The sequence below is a fragment of the Mobula hypostoma genome, chromosome 21 (assembly GCF_963921235.1).
Source record: "Mobula hypostoma chromosome 21, sMobHyp1.1, whole genome shotgun sequence".
Taxonomy (NCBI): domain Eukaryota; kingdom Metazoa; phylum Chordata; class Chondrichthyes; order Myliobatiformes; family Myliobatidae; genus Mobula; species Mobula hypostoma.
The window spans coordinates 16627209-16645445 of record NC_086117.1 but is presented as its reverse complement, the minus strand read 5'-3'; the positions used below and the strand labels follow the sequence as shown (position 1 = coordinate 16645445).

Here is an 18237-nt window from a genome sequence, read left to right as displayed (position 1 = left end):
AAATTTGAAAGCCCAGATAGAGTGGGCATGGAGAGGACATTTCCTGTGGTGGTGGTGGGGTGGGGGGGGGGTCTATGATCAGAGAGCACAGCCTCAGAATACAAGGACGTCCCTCTAGAACAGAGATGGGGAGAAACTTCTTCAGCCAAGAGGGTGGTGAATCTGTGGAATTCGTTGCCACAGATGGCTGTGGAAGCTAAATCATCGGGTATTTTTAAAGCAGATATTGTTAGGTTCTAGATTAGTCAGGGCATCTAAAGTTACGGGGAAAAGGCAGAAGAATATATTTGAGAAGGGAAATAAATCAGTTATGATGAAATATCAGAGCAGACTCTGGGCCAAATGGCCTAATTCTACTCCTAGCAACACATACACAGAATGCTGAAGGAACTCAGCAGGCCAGGCAGCATCTATGGAAAAGAGTACAGCCAACGTTTTGGGCGGAGACGTTGACTGTACTCTCTTCCGTAGATGCTGCTGGCCTGCTGAGTTCCTCCAGCATTTAGTGTGTGTTGCTTGGATTTACAGCATCTGCAGATTTTCTCTTGTTTGTAATTCTACTCCTATGTTTTATAGTGTTATCTGTCCTTATGACTGTAGAATTCTTTTAAGTTTGCCTTCAGATTAAAGGTTAATCTTTTGTTGTTAAAACATTAAGCCATTATGTGACATTAACCGGTGTTGCAATTGTGTTTAAATTTCGAACATCAAATAAATGTTAAACCTACAGAGTTAACAATAAATTTTCAATACTCTGTGAATGTAAAGCTTTATTTTGAAAGTGCTTCTTAAATGCTAGCTCAGTCCAACAATTGCTGCAGCTAAAATTTTTCTTCCCTTTTCCTTTGATCCTCCTCCCATTTTACAGATTGAAACCCTGCCACCCGAACTCTTCCAGTGTCGCAAACTCCGGACTCTAAATCTGGGGAATAACTGCTTGCTATCACTACAGTCACGGGTTGGAGAGTTGACCAGTTTGACGCAACTGGAACTTCGCGGGAACCGACTAGAATGCCTCCCTGTGGAGCTTGGAGAGTGCAGGCTACTCAAAAGAAGTGCCCTTGTGGTGGAGGACGATCTCTTCAACACACTCCCATCAGACGTCAAAGAGCAGCTGTGCCGAGCAGAAAAGGAACAAGCCTGAATTTTATTTCTACCGCAGAGGGAAAACTCTTACCTTGCCAAGTTTTCAGCTGAATTTGCAGCCTGCAGCAGCCGGAATGATGAGCAGGTTCGCTGCTCTGGTTTTGCCTAGTGGAAATGAGTCCAATTACCTGTTCGGCAGACCTGGTGCTGTCCAGAGGGATCAGAGCGATAGAAGGAATAGAAAGCTGCCAGTAATTAAGAGAGAACACTTAAATAGCTGGATTAACTATCTTAATTAATACTTCTGCTTTAATGAATCACAAGAAAGCTAATACGTTTATAGCCATGACGTATCAAGGGACTGATATTGCCAATGTCTTTGTTATTTATTAACTATTACTGTATTAGGGGCCAGTGCTGTTATATGCCTGAGCAGGCAGTACAACCTCTGCATGAAATAGTTGGTGATTTTTTTTAAGTCCCTTGGTCATTTTATTAAAAAAATGTTTTCTTCACATCAAGCTGATTGAACTGAGCTCCAGGTTTTCATTAACTTTCTGCCATTATCTTTCAGTCTGATTGAAAACACGACACTAATTTCCTGTCAAAACATTTAGAAGAGAAGGGGAATGTTTCACATGCACACGTTTTTCAGAGCTAGGCATTATTATGAGAAGATTGAGGATTGAGTTTTGGGTACCATTTGTATAGTTTTTTTTATTAAGATGGTTTTAAAAAAAACTGGAGAGTTAACGTTTCGGTTTATTATAGTTTTCAAGTCACATCTTTCATTCAAAATAAAAGATCCTAATCTGATGAAAAACTATTTCCCATGACAGATACAATATTAAAGATAATTCGACTTGTAGGATTGAAGATAACGTGAGAAATGTTTCTCTACTTGGTTTGGGGGGAGAAGTTACCATAACTCAATTGACATTTAACTCAGAGAGTTAAATGCAGTATATGGTATCACATGCTTCCAGGTTGGTGTTGGGTTAAATGAATTAGTGTTTTTGGCAAGAAACGTAGAAAATCAGTTAAAGGGTTTAGAAATCTTCCTCTTGTTTGAAGTCTAGTTGGAAATTTACGGGCCTTGGTTAAGTAACCTATTATTGGTGAAGATTGGTATTTGGTTATGATGCCCAGAACTTTCTAACCAGCACTTCAGATCATTGGACACTTAAGTCACAAAAGACCAGTTTACCCATTGTATTTTTACCAGCAAAAAGGCTGCAATCCTATCTTCCAGCACTATGTCACAGCTCATTGAACAAATGTGCAAGTGCTTTTTGAATGTGATGAGGTTTTCAGCCTCAATCACACTTCCACACAGAAAGTTCCAGGTCTCCCTCTAATAGCTTGGTGAAAAGAAAATCCTGTGTCTTTCCTACTTTGACGTTATTGCTTCCCATTTTAACCCCTATGCCATGGGAAATGGGTCCTTCCTAGTTACTGAAGTCTCACAGATTTTCATATACCTCAGCTGCTTCCATTATATAAGCATTCATCACAGCTCAAATTTTACAGTTCTGGCAACATCCTCAAACTTTCTCTGCACTTTCTCCAGCAAGTCTTTCCTCCAACGTGGTGACCAGAACTATATGTACTACACAAGATGTGGTTTAAATAGTGTTATATGTAGTTCTGCTAAACCAGGGGTTCCTGTGGTCTCAGCTAATAAGAGAAAACATCCAGTAAACCTTTTTAAAACATATTATTGACCTGTCCTCCTATCTTTTGATCAGTGACTTTGTTTCTCCACAGTCCCAATACCTTCCCATTGTCTGCAAATGCATTAGCTCACATTCCCCTAGATAAAAATTGCTAATTTTCCGCACAACTGACAGACCAACTATATCTTTCTGCACTCTTTAAGGCTATCCATATTCAACAACATGGCCTATTTTTGTATCATCCGTAGACGCTGTCTTTTCCCCTGCAGTTAAATTTGAACTATTAATATATATTACAGAAGGCAAGGGGCCAAGTGAAATTTCATGGGTAACAGCCTTCACTCACAGAAATACACATCAGTCATTGCTCTTGCATTCTGGTAATTTTGGATTCAATTCACTGCTTTCTGTTTGTTGCTCCTCTAAGTTTTTGTGTTTGATCAGGCTGCCATATGGGAGCTTATTAAAAACTTTCCAAATTCCACATGGAGAGAATGGGGAAAATCACTTAAAATATTGTGGATTAAATATTTTAATGTTTTTAAATATATCCTTCACTACTGTATACTATACCTTCAATATTTGTACTTTAGTTAATTATCCTTTTCGACTTGGTCTGTTGGTAATGAACTTGCATGCTGCACTGTTGTCAGTGAGTGTTGCTCCTAATGCCTAATTTATTCCCAGTTTCATTGCTTAACCCAAGGCTAAAACTGTAACTTCTTTACCACTCATCTCCTAAGACATCCTCTGTGTTTTAAGTGTGTGGAACTAACTGCTCTGTATATCTTGTGCTTTAGCATCTGACTGGTGCTTAATGTTTTATTTTCCTCTTTTCTCTTGCTATTCATATGACACCAACATCCCACAATAAATGGAAAAATAAAGGTGAGAAAGATTGGTTAGGCAGTAATGAAACAACAGCAACTGGTAGTGAGATGAGAGTGGAAGCAAGCAGTATGTGGGGAACAAAGAATATGTATTAAAGCAGTTGGCCCCTGAGAGAAAGATAGTTTAACAGTTTGGGTAGAGTCCCATAGATCTCATTCTCACTTTTGATTGCTTTCAGTATTTTCTGATGATTCTATTACAGACAGTTGCTTTTATTTGCCAGTCTATCATGCTTAAAATGCTGGTTGGCACTTCAACCATTGATTGCGCACAGAATTTCAAATGTCATGTGGTGAGTGAGTGTAGCAGAGTTCATGGGTGTTGGGGCAGATATGGAAAGAGTCCATGCAGTCTTGTTAATATTGATACCCAAGTCCAGTCCAGACGAATGAAATAAAAAGGGCTACAATATATTCGCACTTTGGCTATTTTTGTGTGGTGTTACACTCATGGTACACCAAACCACTTTTAGTTGGGTACCATTTGGCAGTATCACAAAGAGAAATATGGGCTGGGAAACTGTCATGGTGATGGTGTTCTACTGTGCGTGGTTGGAGTTGGACCAAATGTTACATTATGCAATAAGACATGCCTGATACGGGAGATCTCGAAAGTGATATTAGAGACATGAAATGTCCTGGCCCCCATCACTAATTTAACATAGGGGAAAAGGGGCATTGTTCAAAGCCATTTTTGTCCCTGTCTTACATTCACCCAAGAAAATGGATGTGGTAAGCTTCTAATCTGTTAATATTCAAAGAACTGTTTGTGTTGGAATGATCATTTACTCAACAAAGTCAAAGTAGTTATTGCAGTAAGCTTTTAATGGAACTGGCCTCACGCACAAGTTGGATGCTGTGTAAAATTTCATTTTTTAAAATTGTATTTGATGTTCAGTCTTCACTTCTGTACCCTCAAGGGTAAATATGTCTCAATCTAGTAGCAACACTTTTCTCAGGTTCATTATTTTGACTGTTTGAATTATTAAATGTCTAAGTGACTATAATTCCATTGGTTTGCTTACACATTTAATCAAAGCAGTAGAAAGTATTATCCAATGCTGTGAAATAAGCTTTATTCACAGTCTTTGTTGAAAACTACATTTCATTTTGTTTCTCTTTAAAATGTAACCAGAAATGTTAATTTGTCTTAACTGCTGTATTTTAAAGCTGCAGCATCTCAGTGGGATATCATGAGATATCTCAATAATAAATCTATCTTTTTAAATTTACCTCCTGTCAGAATAGTAAAATCTGGCATTTTTATCTAAATAAATTGTTAGGAATAAATTGCAAACTTATTCATATTCTAAATTGTTGTAATTAGTGTGTTTTTATTTGCACCACAGATTTTTTTTCAAATACTAAAGTGATTACTTACACATGCCTTAATGGTGCTCTTCTTCCTTCACCTTCTGTCTCAGATTCTAAGAGCCTTAGGTTTCTCTAATGACAATTTTGTTAGCAATCAAATATTCAAAAGTCAGAATTGTCTAATCACTTCTGTTGGTACGAAAACAAAATGATGTTGTACAAATTTACATGGAAAAAGTCATATTGGGACAGTGCTCCATAAGGAAAATTGTGCACAAAAACTGAACTTAAAGGGATAGTGAAAGGAAAAACAAATCTTACACTAACCAGAATGGTTCCCAAGCAAAATCACAATAAAAAAAAATTGTCCTTGAGATTTTTAAAATGTTTTTATCTTTGGTCACAAAATTACAATTATTAATTACAAAGAAATTTCTGCTTTATCACGTCTTTTGTGCAGCTTTATTGTCCATTTATCTGTTGCTACTGAAGTACAGTGAACAAGTCACTATCTTATAACATATGCAGGATCAGAACATGTAAGTCCTCCATGTCAACTATATGAAAACCTAGGTCTCAAAGTATTTAATGTTGTAAATTACTACATAAAATAATTGTCAGTTAATGTGATCTTCACTGAAAATCATATAACACCATGACTGTCGCTTTATATGTAAACTCATCTTTTACCTTGGTGTTTGATATGTATTACTGCATGTTGCTGCTGCTCTGTTAACAACTGAGATGATTAAAGTGTTTATCCTCCTCTCTCCATCCCATCCGTCGATATCCAAAAAAGATGGGGGAGAATAATTTATTGACTATATTTAATATTTTATTATTACAGATATTAGAATACTCTATATAAAACCTTGCATTTATTTAGCACCATATTAGGCTAAAACACTAGTATTAATTTCTAATTCAAACGAGGTAAATTCCAAGGCTGATTTTTGCAGAGCAAGAATGTACAAACAGTAAAAGAGTGAATGCCTGAGCCATGGGGTCCAACTTTGGAAGCACAGACAATAAGCCTTCCATTCAGCACCTCATATTACTTTTCTTTCTGTTAATTTCAAGTTATACAAAGTAAAATTAAATATATTAAGTTGCATGTAAATTGGCTTTCTCTAAATGTTTCTGTCATCTAATCTGCAGTGCATATAAACTCTTCATTTACCTCAAATATTTAATGAGTATGCTGCATATTGTTTCCAAATGTACCAAATCTGTTTTCAAGGGAGAACTGTTGGCCAAATGAAGGATAACTCCCTTAAAGATACAGTACCATGAACCTTTAATTGTCCTGATGAAGGGTCTCAGCCTGAAATGTTGAGTGTTTAACTCTTACCATAGATGCTGCCTGACCTGCTGAGTTCCTCCAGCATTTTGTATGTGTTAACCTTTCAATGTCATCCATTTTTTTATCCATATGATTAAATCCAGCATTGGAACTGGAAGATTATGTATTAGATGTCAGAGTGCTGCCAACTAAATCAAGCCATTACTTTGTTCTCTGTTACTGTTTGATCCTTTTAGCATTTTTTTTAGTGTCTGCTCCAGTCTGACTTGCAATTGACTGCCGGAGCAAGATATTTTTGATTGATGGGTGTAATCAAGATCCAAAAGAGAACTGGTACTAGGTTGAATTGTATAAGCATTCTAGTACTTAAGTGTAAGGAGCACTGTGGAGAAAGTCATTTTTTTTTAATAGTAATGATGGTCGAGGGGAATGGGAATTAAAAATAAAAATAGAAATCTCAAAAATAAAAAAGGTACCATTGTGGGGATCCATGTTACAGGATACCATGACTCCAATCAGACTCTGCTCTTTAGATATTCTTTAGTGAGTGATAGAGTTGATCAGCTGAGTGAGAAGGAAATTGATAAACACTTGAAAATGGTACATAGGTGATATGAAGGTGTAGTGTCTCTCTTGCTTCAGTTATTATAGTTATTTAGCTATTGTATTAAAATACTATAATTTCTCAGTTCTAACATGGCAACTTTTATTTATTGAGATACAGCACGGAATTGGCCCTTCTGGCTCTTCAAGCCTTGCCACCCAGCAATCCCCTGATTTAATCCTAGCCTAATTACAAGACAACTTACAATGACCAATTAACCTACCACTGGTAGTCTTTGGGAGGAAACCAGAGCATCCAGAGAAAACCCACGCGGTCACAGGGAGAACATACAAACTCCTTATAGCAACGAAAATTGAACCCGGGTCGCTTGTACAGTTAAGCATTCTGCTAACCACTACACTACCATGCCACCCTATTCTGAAAAGTGCATGTTACTAATGTAATTTTCTAAAATTCATCTTGATTTTTATTCCTAACTGTGCCAGCAGAAACACTAATTAAAATTAAAATGGTGGACTTTTTAAATTCAATTAATTTTTTTTATTCCTGAATGTGCAGAGATAGTAGAGATTAACCAATTGGGATACATTAGAATACAATCCCATAGAGGGTGGTAGAGAGACAGACAACCAAAAGCTCCAGGTTCCAACACATATTAAGTGTAGGTGAGATTTGATTTGGCACATTACCATTGCCCTGTAGGTTGGTAACTCCCAGGCACTTGCAGTTCAAGGTCCTCAGTGAAGTGTAGCTGGTTTCCAGATTAGAACAGAGTTCATGTTTCTTCAACCAATGACTGTTACTAAATCATGTTAGGGGCATGCAGCCAAATCTTTTTGATAGTATAACAATGTAGCTATTCTCTGGTACAATGCAGTTTTTTGATGGACTCTAGATCAAGGTCTCTTTGTGGGCTTCTGCTATTGCTTGCAGGGTGGGGTAGTGCTTCTGTTGGTGCAAGTGGGGGCGAGGGAAAGGGTCAATGCTGCTGCTTGTGCGTGTAAGGGGAGAAGAGGGGGCTTCGGGGTTCTATGTTACTATGATTCATTCTATGGGGGTTCTTGTTTCATGGATGCCTCTGCAAAGAGTATGAATTTCAAGTTGAATACTGTATGCATTCTCTGATATCAAAATGAACCATTTGAATGTCTATGTACCCATTTGTTTTTTTAATCCAAAAGTAAATGTAGGCAATCTGAAATAAATTGTTAAAAATGCCAATGATGCTCAATAGGTTGGGCAGCATAAGTGGAATTGATTTTTCAGTTCAATAGACATATTAGTATTGGAAAAAATCAGTATGAGACAAGTTTAAAGTTGCAGAAAAAGGTGGGAGGGAGGTGAACAGAACAAAGAAGCTCTCCAATTTTTCATTGAACGAAGTCATAAGGGATTTCTCTCCACCACTGTACTCGTTCTTCTGGTTGAATCTGTCCTCACATTAAACAATTTATTCATCTCAATTCACTTTCACCAGATCAAAGTTAGAGCTATAGTCACTTGCATGGACCCATGCTATGCCTATCTTTGTGGGATCTGTGAAACAGATTTTGTTTTGATCCCACTCTCCCAAATCATTATCCATCAATGTAGTGGATAGTGAGATGGGAGAGTGGGATCTTCCAAATGACTGGTCTGCTTCCTACACTTCATGCAGAGCTAGAAAACTTAATAACTTTTTCTGGAAATTTCCATCCTGTTGTCATCTTCATAATGTCCAACTCTGACTCTTTCCTTTCTGGGCTTCTGTCCTCATCTCAGTGGATACACTAGCCACCATCTATTAAAGCCCAAACTCCCATAGCTACTTAGCATATAGTAGGCCAAGTGGAGCAGTGGTTAGTGCCACACTTTACAGCACCAGTCAATAGCAACCGGGGTTCAATTCCCACTGCTCTCTGTAAGGAGTTTATGCATTCTTCCCATGACCAGAGGGGTTTCCGTCAGCTGCTCTGGTTTCCTCCCACATTCCAAAGACATATAAGTTAGGGTTAGTAAGTTGTGGAGATGCTATATTGGTGCCAAAGCATGTCAACACTTGCAGGCTGCCCCTAGCAAATGAGTTCATTGTCACCTTCCTATTAGCTTGAACCAGCCTGGCCATTCCTTTCTGACCTCCCTCATTCACATGGTGTTTTCACCCACAGAAATAGCTGCTCACTTTTTTTAAATTGTTTTTCACACCATTCTCTGTAAACTCTAGAGATGGTTGTGCATGATAATTCCAGGAGATCAGCAGTTCCTGAGATACTAAAACCAACTCATCTGGCATCAACAACCATTTCGCAGTCAAAGTCACTTAGATCACATCTTCCCCCTTGTGATGTTGGTCTGAGCCTCTTGACCACTTATGCATTGAGTTGCTGCCACATGATAGGCTGATTAGATATTTGCATTAACAAGCAGATTTAACTAATAAAGTGGCCACCAAATGCATATTATTTTCCATATCTTGGTAGACATGCTGTTTAACTCCATCATTTTATTTCAAAGTTCTCCCAAAGCTTTCAGACCATAATTGGTAATAAGTGCTCGGTCCTGTTTCTTAGATTTAATGTGAACCAGGCAATGTTTCATATTAAGGTCCCTATCAAGAATTGTTGTAATGTTTCAAATTTTCTGTTGCTTACACAGTGTGGTCCTAACATTACAGATTTGTTTGTTCGTTATGTACTGTGTTGTATGACGTAGGCGATCGTGGTCTTTCGATGACCGTGATTGTTCTTGGCAAATTTTTCTTCAGAAGTAGTTTGCCACTGCCTTCTTCTGGACAGTGTCTTTACAAGATATGCGATCCCAACCATTTATCAATACTTTTCAAACATTGTCTGCCTGGCATCAGTGGTTGCATAACCAGGACTTGTGATATGCACCTGCTGCTCATATGACCATCCACCACTGACTCCCATGGCTTCACGTGACCCTGATCGGAGGGATAAGCAGGTGCTATACCTTGCCTGAAGGCTGGCGGAGGAAATGGGCACCTAACACCTCCTTGAGTAGAGACACCCAAATTACAGATTAACCTAGCTGTAAATTCTAAAGGCAAAACAATGCTATTGTCATTTTAACTTTTGTGAAAATATTGAAATCATGGACAAAGCTCTTTATGTGATGGTGCACACTAAGAATACCGGTCTTCCAAATTTATCCAAAGTCTTAAAAAGTGTATATTGATGTATTATTTGTGAATGTAATTGCCTTCCCCAACTAAATACTCCACCACTGACCCCATTTCAGTGAATAACCATTCCAGTCAATTTTACTATGCTTTGTATAATTGTCTCTTGGATCCAGTCATAACCTCTGAAATCAAGCACAGCTTTGATGTGTAAACCCTTCCCAAACATTTTTATAATTATGCTGACTTTTTGTAATCCAACACATTTACTTCAAATTTTAAATATTATCTACAAATGCCTTCACAGCCTCACTACATTGTTGTCTGACACCTTTCTTATTCCCAGTTCACACATTCCACTTTTAAGATGACTGTTTCCTCTAACATATAATGGTCTATAAGTCCATTATATTACATTTAATGGTCTATAAATTACTACAAGTCCCTTATAGTAATCTACAAAATAACTTCTCATAGTCTAGTTTTAGAGAGCATTTCTGGAAATTTAATGCACCACGCTGCATTTACCATTCTCTTCAAATGATCAAAAAAAAGCCAATGGTTCAAAAGTTTGTAAAAATGGATATGGGAAACTTGGATTAAACTGTAAAAATTGAAAACATACTGTTGCGCTGTCTAGAGTTTAATAAATCATAGGACATAAACAATACTTTTGATTATGTAAAATTAGGTATAGTCATTAATATCCTGTTTACAGGGGAACCAAGTTAATTAGGATGTTGCCAGGTTCAGCCCTTCACTGGATAAAATACACAGTACACACTATTGTGTAGGAATATTGTTGCCTCATTTTCCAACCTCATAGAGAGGATTGTCAAAGAAGGAATAAAAGTTCAAGATTTCCAGCATTAACTTAATCTCATATAGGCTGATTACTGGAATTCGTGCTGATACTCATTCGACCAGCAACTAACACTCTTGTGCATATTTAGGTGAATTTCCTGCCTTTAAGAGTATTCTGATACCCAACCAGATTAAAGATTATTCATTTTATTTGGTAGTCTTAAATGTATTAAACTATCAGAATGTATATCATTTGAAATTTTAACTGTGTGCACATTTTAATAATAAATAAATACATTAAAAAGTTTACTTTGACTTTTGCAATTTATTTTAGTGTTATTTTATTAAATCTCGTAAGCACAGTTTCAAATCCTGCAAAATTAATGCATTTGTGAATGATAGCAAAAAGTACTGTAATTATGCTGCAGGTCATGCAGATTTTCATGTGGAGAGGAACAGAGTTGATATTTCACTTTCAGCTATACTGTTCTTTTCCGTTTAAGGGGACCAATTTATCTGAAAATTGAAGTTGAGGTACATGGGACAAAGGGAACTTTTTGGTACACTAGTCTACATTAGTTAGGGCATTGAGTATAAAAGTGGAAGGTTAAGGTGTAGTTGAATAAAATGACTGATGAGGCCGTGCTTGGACTATTATGTTCAGTTTTAGTCCCCTGCCGTAGGAAAGATGATAGATTTACTAGCAACTTTTTAGGGACAGAGCTATAAGGAGAGGTTGGAAAGGCTTGGACTTTATTCCATGGAGCAAAGAAGACAGAGATGAGCTTATTCATGAGGGTAATATATTGGATGAATGCACTCAGTCTTTTTCCTCCGGGTTTGGGAAATCAAGAACCACAAGGCATAGTTTTAAGGTGCATGGAACAAACTATGTTGTGTATATAGAATGAACTGCCAGAGAAGGTAGTTGAGGTATGTACAATAAGAACTTTTAAAATCAATTTGCATAGGTATGTGAATAAGAGTAAGTGGGAAGTGAGAGTTGATATTAGACCACTGGAGAATGATGCCAGTGAGCTAGCAGTCAGATGAACTCAATGGGTACTTTGCATCTGTCTTCACTGTGGAAGATACCAGTAGTGTGCCAGAGGTCTGTGAGTGTGAGGGAGCAGTTGTAAGTGCAATTACTATTACAAAGGAAAAAGTGCGAGGCAAACTCAAAGGTCTTAAGGTGGATAAGTCACCTGGGCCAGATGGACTGCATCCCAGGGTCCTGAGAGAGGTTGCTGAAGAGATAATGGATGCAATGGTAATGATCTTTCAAGAATCACTTGATTCTGGCATGGTCCTGGAGGACTGGAAGATTGCAAATGTCACTCCACTCCTGAAGAAGGGAGGAAGACAAAAGATAGGAAATTATAGGCCAGTTAGCCTAACCTCATTGGTTGGGAAAGTGTTGGAGTCTTATTAAGGATAAGTTTTTGGGATACTTGGAGACTAATGATAAAATAAATCAAAATCAGCATGGTTTCTGTAAAGGGAAATCTTGCCTGACAAATCTATTAGAGTTCTTCGAGGAAGTGACAAGCAGGGTGGACAAAGAGACAGTGGGTGTCATTTACCTGAATTTTCAGAAGGCATTCGATAAGGTGCCACACGTGGCTGCTTAACAAGATAAAATTCTATGGCATTACAGGAAAGACACTGGCATGGATAACAGAATGGCTGGCAGGCAGGAGGCAGCGAGTGGGAATAAAACAGGCTTTTTCTGGTTGGCTGCCAGTTACTAGTGGTGTTCCTCTGGGGTCAGTATTGGGACCGCTGCTTTTCACATTGTTTGTCAGTGATTTAGATAATGGAATTGATATCTTTGTGGCAAAATCTGCAGATGATACAAAGATAGGTGGAGGGGTAGGTAGTGCTGAGGAAGCAATGCAATTGCAGCAGGACTTAGATGTATTGGAAGAATGGGCAAAAACATGGCAGATGGAATACAGTGTTCAGAAATGTATGAAAATGCATTTTGGTTAAAGGAACGATAGTGTGGACTTATCTGAATGGGGAGAAGATTCAAACATCAGAGGTACAGACGGACATAGGAGTCCTCATGCAAGACTCCCAGAACGTTAACTTACAGGTTGAGTCTGTGGTAAAGAAGGCAAATGCAATGTTGGCATTTATTTCAAGGGGAACAGAATATAAAAACAAGGGAGATAATGCTGAGCTTTTATAAGACACTAGTCACACTGCACTTGGAGTATTGTCAACAGTTTTGGGTCCCACATCTCAGAAAGGATGTGTTGTCATTGGAGAGAGTTGAGAGGAGGTTCATGAGGATGATTCTAGGAATGAAGGGGATAACATATGAAGAGTGTTTGGCGGTTTTGGGCCTGTACCCACCGGAATTTAGAAGAATGTGGGTGGATCTCACTGAAACCTACCAAATGTTGAAGGGCTAGATAAGGTGACGTAGAGAGGATGTTTCCTATGGTGGGGGTATCCAGAACTAGAGGGCACAGCCTCAAAATTGGGGAATGACCCTATAGAACAGAGGTGAGGAATTTTGTTTTTTAGAGTAGTAAATCTGTGGAATGCTCTGCCACACACTGCAGTGGAGGCCAAGTCTGTGCATTTATTTAAGGCAGAAGCTGATCGTTTCCTGATTGATCAGGGCATCAAAGGATATGGTGAGAAGACAGGTGTATGGGGTTGAGTGGAATCTGGGATCAGCCATGAAAAGAATGACAAAGAAGACTTGATGGGCTGAATAGCCTAATTCTGCTCCTCTGTCTTACGGTCTTATAGGAAAGGGTTAGACAGTTATGGATAAACATTGGCAAAGGGAATTAGCTTGGACAGACATTTTGGTCAGTGTGGGCTACCTAGCCAAAGTGCCTGTTTCCGTGCTACATTACCATGAACCCATTCAGGTCAAGGACCCTTCATTGGAATGTATTTGCAACATTTAAAAAATTTTAGAATAAATGTTTACTCTTCCTTGGACTTTACTTCCAAGTTTGTAGGTATCATTTTATTATACAGTCATGCAGGTTTTGATAAATAGAACATTACCCTATAGTCATGTGCAAATTTCTGTCTACTTTGCAACAATTTTACAATCAATTAAAATCACAAATTTCCTATCTCCCACAACAAGAGTTCTTGCCAATCTCAGTAACTTTGTCAGTAGTGCTGAAGTAAATATTGGTTACTAGCCCAATGGAATCTGATTTGAAGTTACCCAGAACAGGTAACAGTAAATTAAACTTTCCTTGAACAGAGGAGCAAGGAGGGACATAGGTTCTGGAGGTAGCGTAGATTTACCAGTGAGCCTATTTCATAATATCCTATCAATCACATCACAAGTTTGGTTTGGAGTATCAAAAGGCACAGTGTAAATTAATCAACCAATAGTCTTTTTTGGCTGAATTTCTTTGAAAGGTATTAGTGGTACAGATCTAAGAAATCTATTATCTTCAAAGCCAAAAAGATATTTAGGCAGGTGATGGGGCAAATTTGTAGCCATTGGGATGAGTTGCAGTGCAATAAAGTTGCAGTGAAATCAAAATGAAAAGTACCAAATACTGGTCTTAAGGTGTTATACTCAAATGCACGCAGCATAAGGAATAAGGTGGATGATCTTGTCGTACAGCTACCGATTGGCACGTATGATATTGTGGCCGTCACTGAGACGTGGCTAAAGGATGCATGTCTCTGGGAGCTGAACGCCCAAGGATACACGGTGTATGGAAGGATAGGAAGGTAGGCAGAGGGGGAGGTGTGGATTTATTGGTAAGAAATGATATTAAATCATTAGAAAGAGGTGATATAGGATCGGGGTCAGTGTGGACATGGTGGAGGATTACAAATACCTGGGGATACGTATTGACAATAAACTGGACTGGTCAAAGAACACTGAGGCTGTCTACAAGAAGGGTCAGAACCGTCTCTATTTCCTGAGGAGACTGAGGTCCTTTAACATCTGCCAGATGATGCTGAGGATGTTCTACGAGTCTGTGGTGGCCAGTGCTATCATGTTTGCTGTTGTGTGCTGGGGCAGCAGGCTGAGAGTGGCAGACACCAACAGAATCAACAAACTTATTTGAAAGGCCAGTGATGTTGTGGGGGTGGAACTGGACTCTCTCACGGCGGTGTCTGAAAAGAGGATGCCGTCTAAGTTGCATGTCATCTTGGTCAATGACTCCCATCCACTACATAATGTACTGGGTGGGCACAGGAGTACATTCAGCCAGAGACTCATTCCACCAGGATGCAACACAGAGCATCATAGGAAGTCATTCCTGCCTGTGGCCATCAAACTTTACAACTCCTCCCTTGGAGGGTCAGACACCCTGAACCAATAGGCTGGTCCTGGACTTATTTCATAATTTACTGGCATAATTTACATATGACTATTTAACTATTTATGGTTCTATTACTATTTATTATTTATGGTGCAACTGTAACGAAAACCAATTTCCCCCTGGGATCAATAAAGTATGACTATGACTATGGAAGGTGCAGAATCTGTATGGGTTGAGCTAAGAAATCGCAGGGGTAAAGGGACCCTGATGGCAGTTATTTATAGGCCTCCAAACAGCTGCAGTGATGTGGACTACAAATTACAACAGGAAATAGAAAAGGCTTGTCAGAAGGGCAGTGTTATGATAATTGTGGGGGATTTTAACATGCGAGTGGATTGGGAAAATCAGGTCGGCACTGGATCTCAAGAGAGAATTTGTAGAATATCTGCAAGATGGCTTTTTAGAACAGCTTGTTGTTGAGCCCACGAGGGGATCAGCTGTACTGGATTGGGTATTGTGTAATGAACCGGAGGTGATTAGAGAGAATGAGGTGAAGGAACCCTTAGGAGACAGTGATCATAACATGATTGAGTTCACTGTGAAATTTGAAAAAGAGAAGCCGAAATCTGATCTGTCGGTATTTCAGTGGAGTAAAAGAAATTACAGTGGAATGAGAGAGGAACTGGCCAAAGTTGACTGGAAAGAGACACTGGCGGGAAGGACGGCAGAGCAGCAGTGGCTGGAGTTTATGCGAGAAATGAGGAATGTGCAAGACAGGTATATTCCAAAAAAGAAGAAATTTTCGAATGGAAAAAGGATGCAACCGTGGTTGACAAGAGAAGTCAAAGCCAAAGTTAAAGCAAAGGAGAGGGCATACAAGGAAGCAAAAATTAGTGGGAAGACAGAGGACTGGGAAGTTTTTAAAACCTTACAAAAAGAAACTAAGAAGATCATTAAGAGGGAAAAGATTAACTATGAAAGGAAGCTAGCAAATAATATCAAAGAGGATACTAAAAGCTTTTTCAAGTATACAAAGAGTAAAAGACAGGTGAGAATAGATATAGGATCGATAGAAAATGATGCTGGAGAAATTGTAATGGGAGATAAGGAGATGGCAGAGGAACTGAACGAGTATTTTGCATCAGTCTTCACTGAGGAAAGCATCAGCAGTATACCGGACACTCAAGGGTGGCAGGGAAGAGAAGTGTGAGCAGTCACAATTACGACAGAAAAAGTACTCAGAAAGCTGAATAGTCTAAAGGTAGATAAATCTCCTGGACCAGATGGAATGCACCCGCGTGTTCTGAAGGAAGTAGCTGTGGAGATTGCGGAGGCATTAGCGATGATCTTTCAAAAGTCGATAGAGTCTGGCATGATTCCGGAGGACTGGAAGATTGCAAATGTCACTCCGCTATTTAAGAAGAGGGCAAGGAAACAAAAAGGAAATTACAGACCTGTTAGCTTGACATCGGTGGTTGGGAAGTTGTTGGAGTCGATTGTTAAGGATGAGGTTACAGAGTACCTGGAGGCATATGACAAGATAGGCAGAACTCAGCATGGATTCCTTAAAGGAAAATCCTGCCTGGCAAACCTATTACAATTTTTTGAGGAAATTACCAGTAGGCTAGGCAAGGGAGATGTAGTGGATGTTGTATATTTGGATTTTCAGAAGACCTTTGACAAGGTGCCACACATGAGGCTCCTTAACAAGATAAGAGCCCATGGAATTTTGGGAAAGTTACAAACGTGGATAGAGCGTTGGCTGATTGGCAGGAAACAGAGAGTGGGAATAAAGGGATCCTATTCTGGTTGGCTGCCGGTTACCAGTGGTGTTCCACAGGGGTCCGTATTGGGGCCGCTTCTTTTTACATTGTACATCAACGATTTGGATTATGGAATAGATGGCTTTGTGGCTAAGTTTGCTGACGATACAAAGATAGGTGGAGGGGCCAGTAGTGCTGAGGAAACGGAGAGTCTGCAGAGAGACTTGGATAGATTGGAAGAATGGGCAAAGAAGTGGCAAATGAAATACAATGTTGGAAAGTGTATGGCTTGCACTTTGGCAGAAGAAATAAACGGGCAGACTATTATTTAAATGGGGAAAGAATTCAAAGTTCTGAGACGCAACGGGACTTGGGAGTCCTCGTACAGGATACCCTTAAGGTTAACCTCCAGGTTGAGTCGGTAATGAAGAAGGCGAATGCAATGTTGGCATTCATTTCTAGAGGAATAGAGTATAGGAACAGGGATGTGATGTTGAGGCTCTATAAGGTGTTGGTGAGACCTCACTTGGAGTACTGTGGGCAGTTTTGGTCTCCTTACTTAAGAAAGGATGTGCTGACGTTGGAGAGGGTACAGAGAAGATTCACTAGAATGATTCCGGGAATGAGAGGGTTAACATATGAGGAACGTTTGTCCGCTCTTGGACTGTATTCCTTGGAGTTTAGAAGAATGAGGGGGGACCTCATAGAAACATTTCGAATGTTAAAAGGCATGGACAGAGTGGATGTGGCAAAGTTGTTTCCCATGATGGGGGAGTCTAGTACGAGAGGGCATGACTTCAGGATTGAAGGGCGCCCATTCAGAACAGAAATGCAAAGAAATTTTTTTAGTCAGAGGGTGGTGAATCTATGGAATTTGTTGCCACGGGCAGCAGTGGAGGCCAAGTCATTGGGTGCATTTAAGGCAGAGATTGATAGGTGTCTGAGTAGCCAGGGTATCAAAGATTATGGTGAGAAGGTGGGGGAGTGGGAGTAAATGGGAGAATGGATCAGCTCATGATAAAATGGCAGAGCAGACTCGATGGGCCGAATGGCTGACTTCTGCTCCTTTGTCTTATGGTCTTATGGATATGGAATTCTCAAAATGGATCTGTTAATTCAGAACAGGTAGTGTCAAAGGCATGAAAAGAAAACGTTGCAGAGGGCATAATGCTGGTGAAATGGTGAAGTTACTAGATAATACGGTAGTGTAGAGGTTAGTGTGACTCTTTACCAGCTGCAAGATCGGGGTTCAATTTATGCTGCTATCTGTAAGGTGTTTGTAAATTCTTGTCGAGACTGTGTGAGTTTTCTCCGGGTGCTCCTGTTTCCTCCCACATTCCAAAGACATACAAGTAAGGATTAGTAAATTGGGGGTGTATTATGTTGCTGCTGGTGCAGGGCAGGACTCCTCAGACTGTGTTGTGTCGTTGACACAAACTATGTTTCCTTT

The 18237-nt window shown here is 39.3% G+C and overlaps 2 protein-coding genes across 10 annotated transcripts in view; one reads left to right on the top strand and one right to left on the bottom strand.

The window, feature by feature from the left end:
* The window catches only part of lrrc8aa (leucine rich repeat containing 8 VRAC subunit Aa), a 52886-nt gene extending 51716 nt beyond the window's left edge, over positions 1 to 1170 (top strand). For all 4 annotated transcript variants that reach the window (XM_063073514.1, XM_063073513.1, XM_063073511.1 and 1 more), the window contains one exon: positions 869 to 1170. In XM_063073514.1, the coding sequence (XP_062929584.1) occupies positions 869 to 1144 (276 nt within the window). In that variant the 3' untranslated portion in view covers positions 1145 to 1170. The remainder of the gene's footprint in view (positions 1 to 868) is intronic.
* LOC134359821 (kynurenine--oxoglutarate transaminase 3-like) overlaps positions 1 to 11039 on the bottom strand; it is a 121218-nt gene extending 110179 nt beyond the window's left edge. For 4 of the 6 annotated variants that reach the window (XM_063073519.1, XM_063073518.1, XM_063073522.1 and 1 more), the window contains exon 1: positions 1178 to 11039. The gene's annotated coding sequence lies outside the window, so the exon portion shown is untranslated. The remainder of the gene's footprint in view (positions 1 to 1177) is intronic. The other 2 variants (XM_063073520.1, XM_063073515.1) reach the window with 2 other exon arrangements.
* Between the last annotated feature and the right edge of the window lie 7198 nt (positions 11040 to 18237).